The sequence below is a fragment of the Gossypium arboreum genome, chromosome 13 (assembly GCF_025698485.1).
Source record: "Gossypium arboreum isolate Shixiya-1 chromosome 13, ASM2569848v2, whole genome shotgun sequence".
In the NCBI taxonomy this organism is placed as follows: Eukaryota; Viridiplantae; Streptophyta; class Magnoliopsida; order Malvales; family Malvaceae; genus Gossypium; species Gossypium arboreum.
In genome coordinates this window covers 106478492-106490177 of record NC_069082.1, presented here as the reverse complement: position 1 = coordinate 106490177, position 11686 = coordinate 106478492, and the positions used below count along the sequence as shown (strand labels likewise).

Sequence of the window (11686 nt, the reverse complement as noted above, 5' to 3'; positions counted from 1 at the left end):
AAGTAATTGAATTTGAAATGGTTTGTTAAAGGGCACTTTTTACTGCACACGGCCTGGGACACGAGTTGTCACATGGCTGTTTTCCACACACGGTCAACTCATGCGATCATGTGTCATATTAATTTAGGTGCAGGTTTCACATGGTTTGGCACACCTCTTGTGACACGGTTGTGTGACCCAAGTCAGTGAGTTACACATTTGACACACGGGCTGGGACACAGCCATGCGTCCCATAGTTCAAATGCCCTTACGGCCTTGCCACACGGCTGTGTGACCCCTATTTTTAAAATTCTCAAGTTTGGCTTGAAATTTTTTATTTGTTTCTAATAAGTCCCTGATTATTTCCAAACTTTTTTTAAGGCCTCTTAGGTTCGAATTTAGGTCGAAAAAGTAATTATGCTATAATTTAATTATGTTATTAAATGTTAATATATAAATTGTATGTTGGTTCTATTTCAATGTTAAATATTCTATTTTGTACAGTAATGCTCCGTAACTTTGATCCGATGACGGAGACGGGTCAGGGGTGTTACAAGAAGCAACTCAATAAAAGAACTCGAAAGAAGAGAAAAGCCACAGAAAAGCAAAAGCACAAAAGTTTGAATGAATACTCTCAAAGAATTCTATTACTCAAGAATAAAGTGATTACAATGAGGGGGAGAGACCTCTATTTATAGTTGAGCTTCCCCAAATTTAATGGTAAAGATTAAAGTATATCAATGGCCAAGATTAAAAGCTATCTACAAAATTAAATCTCTAAAACTTACATAATCAAATCTTCTAAGATTACAAATCCTCTAAGATTGCATATCTTTGAAGATTATGTCTCATATTTGCCATGCTTTGTAGATGAGCCTTCAATCTCTCCAAACAACAGGTCAATTTTGTTGGGCCATGTGGCCCCTCGCGAACAAGATGGACCAATCAAATGTGTCATGATTGCGAGCTCCCTTGCGCAACGCATAACACTTGATCAATGATTTTAATTGTTTTAATTTTTTTATATAACATTCGGAATAGGGATAAATTACATGGTTTGAATTTATATAAAATGAATGTCCAAAAAAAATTTTAACCACAACATCATACAAGTTAAAAACAATTTTAACTAATTTAATTTATATTTTATTTCCATGTTATTTTAAATAAATTTTCATTTTTGAGTTAGTAAGTTGGATTGATTGATCCAATTATCTAAATCGAACTACTTTTAAAGAGATACAATGGTGAGAATGCACCAAAACTAAGGTAAAACTCACTACTAAAGATAATATGGAGCTTTATTCTGTCTTATCAACAATTTAAAACAACTCAAGTGGACTTGAGTATAATTAATTCTTCTACTTTCTTGTACTCTTTCTTTGTAATTAGTTGACAAATACCCAACTTTTAAGATGCAAATTCGTTTGAAAAAAACATTCCCAAGCTCTCACAATTAGTGAGTGAGGTATCATTTTGAGAGAATTTGAGTTACTAAAAAAAACTCACTTACCTGATTCTTTGTTGTCTTGAATATTCAAAACGATCTAAAATTAAAAAAAAAAAGTTTATAATTAATTGGTGCATATATTTCTTGGAAAATTTAAAGGGTTTTTTCTTGGTAGAAATTATTCACCCTACGTTAGAATTACTTAGCGACACCTAACATCAACAAATTTATGGGAAGGGACTAAAGCATAGTGGTAATTCTTTTGTATTATGAGGGATCGGAGGGTCGATATGTAGGTTGTACAGAGTTGACTATATTTGTTAATGGTTTAAGGCATGTGGCATGTGGCTAGTTGCTAATTCTCTTTCCATTATACTTGTAACAAAAAGAGCATTTTCCGCAAAACTTTCAGGCTTCAAGTTTTCATACATTGAAATTCTGCGAAGGAATAATGATAGTCGATATAATATTTCTTTAAATATATTATTCTGATCTTCTTGTCTGGTTCCCATTATATATGCTAGCTCCTACTCCTATGCATCTTTATTTGTTTGTTTACGTGGCTTCATCTTCATGTGCATTTGCTTATTAATTTTTAAAACTTGGTCTAATCTTCTCCTTATTATATATACATCTGAAGGGTTGACCGGCTTTGTGTGGGGTGCAAGACAGCTAAGCGTGCGATGCAAGACAGTTCCTTCAAGCAGGCCATAGTTTTTATAGTCAAACCTTTTGTCTCAGAAGTTTCATTTCTTCGATAGGGAAACCCTCTTTCAGGTAAAGTCAGACTTTAACTTAATTTTCCATTTTATGCTATTGCAGTCGTTTTCCAAAGTACTGTTTAGAAACATTAACACTTGTATTTTTGCATCTTATCTTTTAACCTAAAGCATTAAGAATGTCTAAAGAACCCATGGAAGGCAATTGGATGTCAACTCCTGCAGCAGATGAAGATGAAGGCACCAAGTTCAATGGAGAAGGAGGGTCTAGGAAGGTCCATCAATTCTATTTTGTCAAATTTTGGCCCTACAAAGACCCAGAAAAGGATTCAAAGCTCGAGTGGTCTAGGCAACAGTGTGAACAATTGGATCAAGAAAAGAAGCTTATCGTAGATGATAAAATGAAGGAAATCATGGTATGTCTTGGAAATATACATATATGCTCCAAATGATTACCAACTGTTTTTATTATTGTTGAGTATTTTTATGTGTTGTTAAATGATATTAAATTTTTTATTTATATGATATGGTTCGTGGACGTGATATCTTATGTGAGATTTTATGTATGCTAATAAATATATCATTTTAAGATTAACACGTATTTTTTAAGTATGAGTTAGCTTGCATGATGATGCGAACCCACTACGTACGAGCTCATATAAGCTAAGTATGCAAGTAATCATTATGGGAGTAAACAAGGGCGAAGCTAGGGGGCTGGCATGGGCCCCGGCCCCCTTAAAATGTAAAATTATATTTTAGGCCTTTAAAATTTTTTAAAAATTTTAAATTAGTAAAGGTAAAATTACACTTTGACCTCCCTAAAATTATAAAAATTCGATTTAATCCTTTACAAATTATAAAAATATAAACTATAAAAAATTAAAATTCCATCCGACCTCCCTAAAAATTTTTCTAGCTTCATTCTTGAGAGTAAAGGGATTGGGTCAGTCCTAATCGAGTAACAGGATAGTAATGACGAACATTTTATATTGTTTTGAATTATATTGTGAACAGTCACGTGGAGAAAACATCTATTCAGAGCTAGAAAGGAAAAGATATCGCAGTGCTGTACTTGGAGCCGGCGTTGAATGGAAGACAATGGTGGTGGGTTTTCTGCAGGCTTCTATGGATAAGCTTAATGTCACTGCCTCTTCCTCTTCAAAACAACCTGCCATTCATGTACCAAACAGTAACCACTATCTATTCATTGCTAAATCTTTAACCTCCACTGCGTAATATATATATATATATAACTTTTGGTTATTTGTTGTTCAGTCTCCACGTATATTGGTGACACACGGAAGCAACAATTTGGCCAAAGAAGAGCAACTATCAAAGAAAACCCCTAGTGGCCATCAACCTCAGTTTTTAATGTCAAGCTTACGTAATGAGATTGGCCGTGCTGTAAGTTATATAAACATATATAGTGGTTTGAATAGTAGGTAGCTATAACCCGTTAACGTGACCATCTCCATCAACAGTATTTCTGGTATAGCCAGAGCAAGAATAGAAAGAAGTTTGAGCAGATACTGAAAGAAATCAAAGAGATAGAGGACAGACATGATAAAGCCAAGGCTGATGCTGCTGCCAAAGGGAACATTTGGAACCCTTTAAGTTCCAAAAAGGCCATAGAGGATCAAATTAGAGTATATTTATCTACTCCTTTTTTTTTTTTTTTTCATCCATCGGGAGCAAACTCAGCACTGATTCGGTATAATTAATGTAATGATGGCATCTCAATTGCAGCTTTTAAATAAGATACCGGATGAACTGAAACCGGAACGTTGTGAAGTGATGGAGGAAATTAAGTGCTTAGAGAATGAACTTAAAGCATTGAAAAAAGAGGAAAACATCGTATCCGAAAAATTCCAACGCCTAATCAACAGAAAGTCTGACTTATGTGACTTCGTTCTTGCTATCCGAAAGGAAGAAGATGAAGCGGTACGCTTTTTATTTTATATTTATATACTATTTTTCTACATGCCATTTATTTTATATATATTTAATTATCAATATAATACATTCGTATAATCTATATTGTTATTTAAGCTTGAATTGAATGAATGTTATGAGTTAATTAAATATTAATTTAATTAAAAATTTATAAAAATACTTTTAATAATTAAAATATGTTATATTATTCAAGAGTACTTTAGTTCTTTTAAATTTAAAAAAAAATACAAAATTTGCATGTGGGGAATTTAAACTTACCTTACTAACCTCAATAAATAATAATTTTAATATAATATTCACATTTTAATTGTACTATGCATTTTTATTATCTCCATCAATTGTATGTATAAATAGTTTGTTGATTAAGTTAGTGTTATGAGTCAACTCGACACTAACTTAAAATTGATGACAACATTATGATAAATAATTATAGTAAATTTATTATTCTTGATATGATGTGTCCACATGTTTAAATTTAATTTTACTCACAATTTAATTTATTTTTTATTTTAATATGGTACTTATTTAATATGTTATTATTAATTAGTTTCAGATAATATTTTATTATTGATTATATGTGTTTTAAATACATAATTTTCACACATATATTATAGAATTTCTTGTATGTATTAAATACTTAACTAAGTTAGTGTTACGGATGCTAATGACAAAATAAATAATTGTATTATTTTAGGTTTAGCATTTTCTTCTCACTTTTTAGTTTCAAATTTTGATTATACGTTTTACATAAATTAAAGAAACAATTGGATAATTCTGCAGCCACTGATATAAAGTCTATTTATTTTATCTATTTAGAATGCCAACTACAACGAATATGTTTCGCTGATAAGGAATGTCAACGAACTAGCAAGAAATAAAGATGTGAAAGCTCTTGAACAACTCTCTAGCAAGCAGGTACGTTTCAACGAATCGAAAGCTAATTGTCAGTAAATTTATTTGATTAGAAAATTAACACCCCCTCTTCTAATTGAAACATAAACAACTGTGAAATGTTAAAAAATTAGGTTGATGATTTCATGCGGCAGTGGAAGGATAGCCAATCTTGCAGAGAGAGATATGAAAAAACAGTGCTATGGTCACTTCACTATCGAGAAATGAGTAGAGATGGACGGATTAGGAACGACCACGAACAACCCATTCTTGAAAATGGAGAGATTCATCAACTATTTCTTCATATAGTTTCCACTTTTTTAACTTTATTTCTCCTTTTGGATGTACGAAACAAAATGCTACATTAGCCAAGGCCCAAGGCCCACGTTCTGTATTTTTCTTTTCCTTTTGCTTTTGGTCTTCCTTTAATTGTGCAAATGTTTTTCATGTACATTTACAATAAATTCTGGTTATACATAGAGTACCTTTTGAAAAAGAAAAGAAAAGGAAATGGTTGTTCCAGTCATTCTGGATTACATGTAGATGTTTATAATTAGTTTTCCAAAATCAATTATATTAAACTTTAATAAATTAATTCATTCATATATAATTTATATAGTTGAAACTCGAGTTTTGAGAACTCCAATCTTATTATTTTTATTGGTGATGTTTATACTTAATTATTGAGTAGTACTTGAGTCTCAAAATTAGTTTTATGGGTCAAATTGTATTTCATAAACATGAATTGTAAAGTATCCTAAAATGTGAAGTAAAGATTGGTTAAATTTCAGAGTCATTAGATCATAAATTGGTGGTTTGTGTGTGATTTGATTAATATATATTTGGTGACATCCTAATTCACATGGGCCAGAGCTGTTGAATGGTATAGGCGCAAGCAAAGCTCATACGGTGTCCACCATATCTTACCTCATTTTGGACACCGTTATATTTGGCGTGCTGGACTAGCACATTGGATAGTTACTTTTGTTTATTTTAGATTACAGTTTGGTTATATATGTTTGAAATGTTATATTTTGGTAATTTATATTATTATTTTTTTACGAAGTGGCCACTTTACCGTTAAACTCCATTACTTTTCTAATGACAGTCTTATGTGGTTGTTCAAATTAAATTTATTTAATTAAAAACTTATTTTTATCCTAACAACTAGACATTGAAATTGACATTTAAAATCCATTTGAACTGTCATGTAGAATTGCTGTTAAAGGAGTAACAAAGTTTAATAGTAAAGTGATCACTTCGTGACAAAATGATAACGTAAATGAAAACGTAATATTTTAAACATTAATGACTAAAATGTAATTCGAGACAAATAAAATAGACCATTTCTAAAATTTACCTATTGTATACTACCATAGATTAGAATAGCTTATTAAACCATAATTTATCATTATAACACACCCACCGCCTCTTTAATTTTTTTATTTATATTTTCCATATAAATTTAAATCATGAACATATATTTATATTTGATATTCACATCAAAATTTAAATAATATAAGTAGCAATAGTATTTTATAGCTAACGTTTTCTAAAATTCAATGCTAAATTTTATTGGAGTTATCTGGTTCAATTTTTATTCAATCTTTGATATTTCTATGTATCAATTGTATATGAAACACCCACTTGAACGAATTCGTCTGTGCTTGTAATCGTACAATTTGACCAGTCACTCACTTGGACAACAAGGCATGACCAAATATAATAAATTTTAAAAGATTTTTAAATATGTTTTAAGCAAGCTGAAATGTAGGTGTGGTAAAGAAACTATATTCCCAAAGTAGGATTCTTTTCATACTTTAAATGTCTTATATTTAACACATAAAATTCTCAGCGGCTCCCATAACCTATGAGTTAGTGATACTTGGCAATGACATCATATTTATACACAATTTAATATCATTAAAGAAAAAAAAAAAAAACTAAAGCATTGTGTTTGCTACTAGGAAAGGGATCAAAACAACATTCTCCATGCTTTCCTTGATTGATTTATACGTTCAGACCATTTGTGCTTTTGGGTAAGTGGAGCAGTTGAATTTGCATCGAAATCTCTACAACTGTGTGCAAATTTTGTCCCTATAAGAAGAGTGATACTTGGTCCTTCTCTTCCAATAAAGCAGTTGTTGGTGTAAAACATGGCGAATGGAGTAAAATATGCCAACAACCTTCGAACAGATTCGTCGGACTACCGAGCCGAGCTTTTGTCACCGGCTCCAAATGGAGAGAATCATGTAACTATGGCGAGTGAACAATCTTGGCGACTCAACATGGATAAGTTTCACCTTCCAGAGAGACGCAAGGAGTCTTCCTATTTTAGCCTTGGGTATTTTATCAAGGCCTTAAGTAAGCAATTCCAGTCTCGTTTTATGACAGATTTTTGGGCTGCATTTTCCATGGTTTTAGGTTAATACTTAATAGTTTGCAATTGTTTTTCCTTTACAGAGAGACATAGAAAACTTTCACAGTATTACAAGAGACAGGAAGAGCTTCTCAAAGGGTTCAATGAAGTGGACGCATTTAATGAATTGGGCATTTTACCTGGGAGTTTGTCAGAGGTTTTTTTTTTTCCCTTTCATTTTGATTTAGTGAAATAAGGTGTTTGAAGTGAAAGGTAACGTTAGTTTTGATGCATGTGTATATATGTGATTGTTCCTGCAGGAGGAAATGAAGCAGGTAGCAAGGAGTGAGAGGGTGGCAATATATGCATCAAATGGGGCAAATTTGGTGCTTTTCTTGGCAAAAGTATATGCATCAGTTATGAGTAGATCATTGGCAGTGATAGCATCAACTTTGGACTCTTTGCTGGATCTCTTGTCAGGCTTTATTCTGTGGTTTACTGCTTACGCTATGAGAAAACCAAATCAGTATCGCTATCCCATTGGCAAAAACAGGATGCAACCTGTTGTAAGTCTTTGTTTCTCTCAGAGCGAGAAAAAAAAATCCCTTTAATTAGAATTTATTTTGGCTAAATATTGTCACAGTAAAGAATACACATATATTTAAAGTCAACTTCATGAGTCATGCCATCTGAGATCTACACAGCAGCATGATGTAGGGTCTGTCAGGTTGATTGGACAAATTGAAAAGAAAAAGAAAATTTATTCTCTCTCTATGTATATATACATATTAAATTGATTTGTATGAGGTGTGCAGGGAATTGTTGTTTTTGCATCCGTAATGGCTACATTGGGGTTGCAAATATTGTTTGAATCAGGTCGAGAACTGGTTATCAAGGTTTGTAATTGTAAACTTTGCAATTGCTATTTAATATCCACAAGAAACGAGAAAGGTTGTTGATCTAAGAGACAGCTGAAGTGTAAACCTTGAACTTTTCCGATCAATATGATTGCTGATTGCGAATTGCAGGCACAACCTGAAAGGGATCCCGTGAAAGAAAAATGGATGATTGGGATTATGGTATCAGTGACATTAGTAAAATTGGTGCTCATGTTATATTGTCGTAGATTCCAAAACGAAATCGTCAAGGCATACGCTCAAGATCATTTCTTCGACGTTATCACTAACTCAATTGGTCTAGGAACTGCCGTTTTAGCCATCAAATTCTACTGGTGGATCGATCCTCTTGGTGCCATTCTTGTAAGTTTGAATCTGTTATTTATAAGTTTTAACACAATGGAAAACTATATGTGCGTTGTGAATACGTTACAGATAGCGTTGTACACAATGGGGAATTGGGCAAACACGGTGATGGACAACGTATGGGCCCTAATCGGGAAGACAGCACCACCGGAGTATTTAGCGAAGCTGACCTACTTAATTTGGAACCACCACGAAGAGATTAGACACATCGAGACAGTTAGAGCCTACACCTTTGGTTCTCAGTACTTCGTGGAGGTTCACATAGTATTGCCTCAAGACATGACCCTTCCCCAATCTCATAATATTGGACAGACTCTTGAAGACAAACTTGAGCAACTTCCCGAAGTGGAACGAGCTTTTGTGCATGTGGATTTTGATACCATTCATCCGCCGGAGCACAAACCTAAAGGGACACCCTCATCATCACCCTGAAACTCCATCTTCAGTCTATGCCTTCCAGGAAACTAGGCTAGTTCTGTTTTCGAATTAATGTTTTTGTGTGACTTCTTGGATTCTTAATATCGATGATGACAATTAAGTTTTAGTAACCTTAATTATCAAATAAAAAGAAAAAACAGGAACATGTTATTTGCTGCTATTTATAATTTTTCTATATTCATTACTTTATATCAAATAAAATCAAATTAATAATTTTCTCTATTCAAGTATGCAAAAAAAAAAAAAAATCAGGTTATTTTCTAGTAAGATTTATGGTCACAAGGAATGAAACAATAATTTGAAAATTTTATACACAAAATTATTAATGCAATTTAAATTTAATCTACATTTATGAAATTTTGATCAAAGAATCAATTCACTAAGAGTAACTTGATAAAAATAATAATTTATGCTCAATCTTTTCTCACTCAAGTTGCAGCTATATCTAAATTTGATTCTCACAACTCACTATTACCATCACTTAACAGGTATAATCAAGTCACTTAATGATTATTAACTCGAACAAAGATTCAACTCATTAATCCTTTCTATAAGTGAATATGATGTATTTGTTCAAATAACCAAATTAAGATAAACGATGAGTTTCCTTATCTTCATGTCAAATACTCAACATATCATTTATTTCAAATAGTCGTTTCTATCTAAATCATCATATGATGTCAACCGCTAAGTCCACAAAAACAATAGGTCTTTTCACTTCATTACCTTTAGTCTTTGAACTAGAATGGACTCTCTCATGTTGTTAGCTTCTTATTCCATGAAGAGCAGCAATCATTAAGTACAGCTTATTTATAATCCAATTTCCTATTTTTCGTTCCATGTTACAAGTAAGAATTAATGCAAATAAAAAGTTAAAAATTGCAAACTACAAATTAGTGTTGTGCGAATCACGTGTGTTGGCATGATGATCAGGCTATTCACCATCCTAAATGTGGCCTAGGTTTGAGTCGCATTACTGTTAGGACTTTACCCTCCTCTTATAATTCATCAAAAAAAAAATAGTATTGTGCAAATTTTCCTTTTGACATTTTAGCCAAAACATAAACCAACAACAAAAAAAAGGTAATTACAACAAGAAATAAGGAGAGATTAAATTAACTCTGTAACACCCCATACTTGACCTGATCATCGGGTTTGGGTTACGGTATGTCCCATTCATTGTCAGAGTAACTACGATCGATTACATTGCAAATTTATAGTTAATACATATTATTAATATTAAAACATTATTACAATATGTTAAACAATCTTATACAAGCCTTATACGAGTTACGAAAGCTCTTTAAGCGACTTGAGGTCAAATAAATATCAAATTGTAAAAATTTTAAAATATCAGATTGACATCGTGACTTCAGAGGTTCCAGATTACAACATAATCACTATCAGTTTCTCATCACGATATGACCACTTATTTGCAAAAAATCCTTTTAAGCCTCAATTGAACCTTCAACCAAATCAACAATTAACTTCAATCAACATATTAATTAACCATTTAATTCATTTCAACTATTATATCAATCTCTATTACACAAAACCAATCATTTGGCAATATCAAGTTTAACCATTTTTAGCTTTAAATATCAACATGATCACATATGCTAAACTGACTCAAAACGTAGGTACATGCCATGTATTAAAATGAAAAAGGACTATACAAACATTGTTGAGTCGAGGACTATTGGTTGGATGCTAATCAAGTCTTGAGACTCTGAGATCCACCATTTAATTATGACTAAATTGATATAATATGTAAAAAATAAAGGCTAAATTTTTTATTATATTGATTTTTTTAACTACCACGTTAACTTGTCATTTGTGATCTTAACGAGAGTGGCCAAAATGATTGAACTAGTGCTTAAATTATAAATTTTTATTTTGAGTATCTAATGAAAATGTTTTATAATTAGATGATTATTTGTATAATTTACTTAAATTTTAATAGATATCATCGTGAACTTCATAGTTATGTTCCTTGTGTTCCTATAAACAATATATGTATAATTTTATTGTATAAACTTTATTAGCGTGTTTCTTTTTGATCATTAAAGTATAAAATTTTAATTTCATCACTAATGTTTTAGGTCATTTTGTTTTGGTCACTCTCCATTAAATGGTTAATAAAAATGATGACATGACCTTTTTATAAATGGCATAATAGCACATTTAATCCTCAATCCTTACAGATACATTTTATCAATTTCATCTTAATTTTAAATAACTCAATAAATTTAACCCTACACATTTATAAATTCTAGGGTAAATTACATAGATAGTCACCCAACTATAAAAAAAAATTCATTTTAGGCACCCAAAATAAAAAGTTTACAATTTAAGCACAAACGGCAAGCTAATGTGGTAGTTAAAAATTAGGGTAATGAAACATTTAGCCCTCAATTTTTACATATTATATCAATTTAGTTATAATTTTAAAAATTAATCATAAAATTTACAAATAATCTCAATTTGATCATAATTCTAAAAAAATCAAAGAAATATATTAAAATACCTAAATATTTCCCAAAAAATTATATATATTAATAAATTTAAGATTATGACTAAATTGTAATAATATGTAAAAGTTGAGAGCTAAACTTATTATTATACTGATTTTTAA

General features: G+C 31.4%; 2 protein-coding genes across 3 annotated transcripts; both read left to right on the top strand.

Annotated features, from left to right (window-relative positions):
* The first annotated feature begins 2042 nt into the window (after nucleotides 1-2042).
* On the top strand, nucleotides 2043-5503 carry LOC108463452 (proton pump-interactor BIP131-like). The gene is made up of 8 exons (XM_017763390.2): nucleotides 2043-2206; nucleotides 2320-2564; nucleotides 3163-3327; nucleotides 3424-3552; nucleotides 3630-3794; nucleotides 3895-4089; nucleotides 4918-5016; nucleotides 5127-5503. Exons 2-8 carry the CDS (start codon nucleotides 2328-2330, stop codon nucleotides 5358-5360), a joined length of 1224 nt encoding a protein of 407 aa, XP_017618879.1. The 5' UTR covers nucleotides 2043-2206; nucleotides 2320-2327; the 3' UTR covers nucleotides 5361-5503.
* Nucleotides 5504-6863: 1360 nt separating this feature from the next.
* LOC108463518 (metal tolerance protein 9) lies at nucleotides 6864-9258 on the top strand. 2 transcript variants are annotated; one of them, XM_053024734.1, is made up of 6 exons: nucleotides 6864-7356; nucleotides 7456-7568; nucleotides 7675-7917; nucleotides 8167-8238; nucleotides 8380-8610; nucleotides 8683-9258. In XM_053024734.1, the coding sequence occupies exons 1-6, from the start codon at nucleotides 7149-7151 to the stop codon at nucleotides 9043-9045; spliced, it is 1230 nt and encodes a 409-aa protein (XP_052880694.1). In that variant the 5' UTR covers nucleotides 6864-7148; the 3' UTR covers nucleotides 9046-9258. The 2 variants fall into 2 exon arrangements, with proteins under 2 accessions (XP_052880694.1, XP_017618933.1); XM_017763444.2 differs by having other exon boundaries at nucleotides 7672-7917; nucleotides 8167-8247.
* Nucleotides 9259-11686: the final 2428 nt, after the last annotated feature.

What these genes read in the sequence shown, in the direction of transcription:
- LOC108463452 (XM_017763390.2), top strand. Translation starts at nt 2,328, where the DNA reads ATGTCTAAAGAACCCATGGAAGGCAATTGGATGTCAACTCCTGCAGCA. An exon ending in GTAATGAGATTGGCCGTGCT is followed by an intron (nt 3,553 to 3,629) that starts GTAAGTTATATA and finishes CTCCATCAACAG; the next exon opens with TATTTCTGGTATAGCCAGAG. An exon ending in AACAACTCTCTAGCAAGCAG is followed by an intron (nt 5,017 to 5,126) that starts GTACGTTTCAAC and finishes TTAAAAAATTAG; the next exon opens with GTTGATGATTTCATGCGGCA.
- LOC108463518 (XM_017763444.2), top strand. Translation starts at nt 7,149, where the DNA reads ATGGCGAATGGAGTAAAATATGCCAACAACCTTCGAACAGATTCGTCG. An exon ending in GTCGAGAACTGGTTATCAAG is followed by an intron (nt 8,248 to 8,379) that starts GTTTGTAATTGT and finishes TGCGAATTGCAG; the next exon opens with GCACAACCTGAAAGGGATCC. An exon ending in ATCCTCTTGGTGCCATTCTT is followed by an intron (nt 8,611 to 8,682) that starts GTAAGTTTGAAT and finishes AATACGTTACAG; the next exon opens with ATAGCGTTGTACACAATGGG.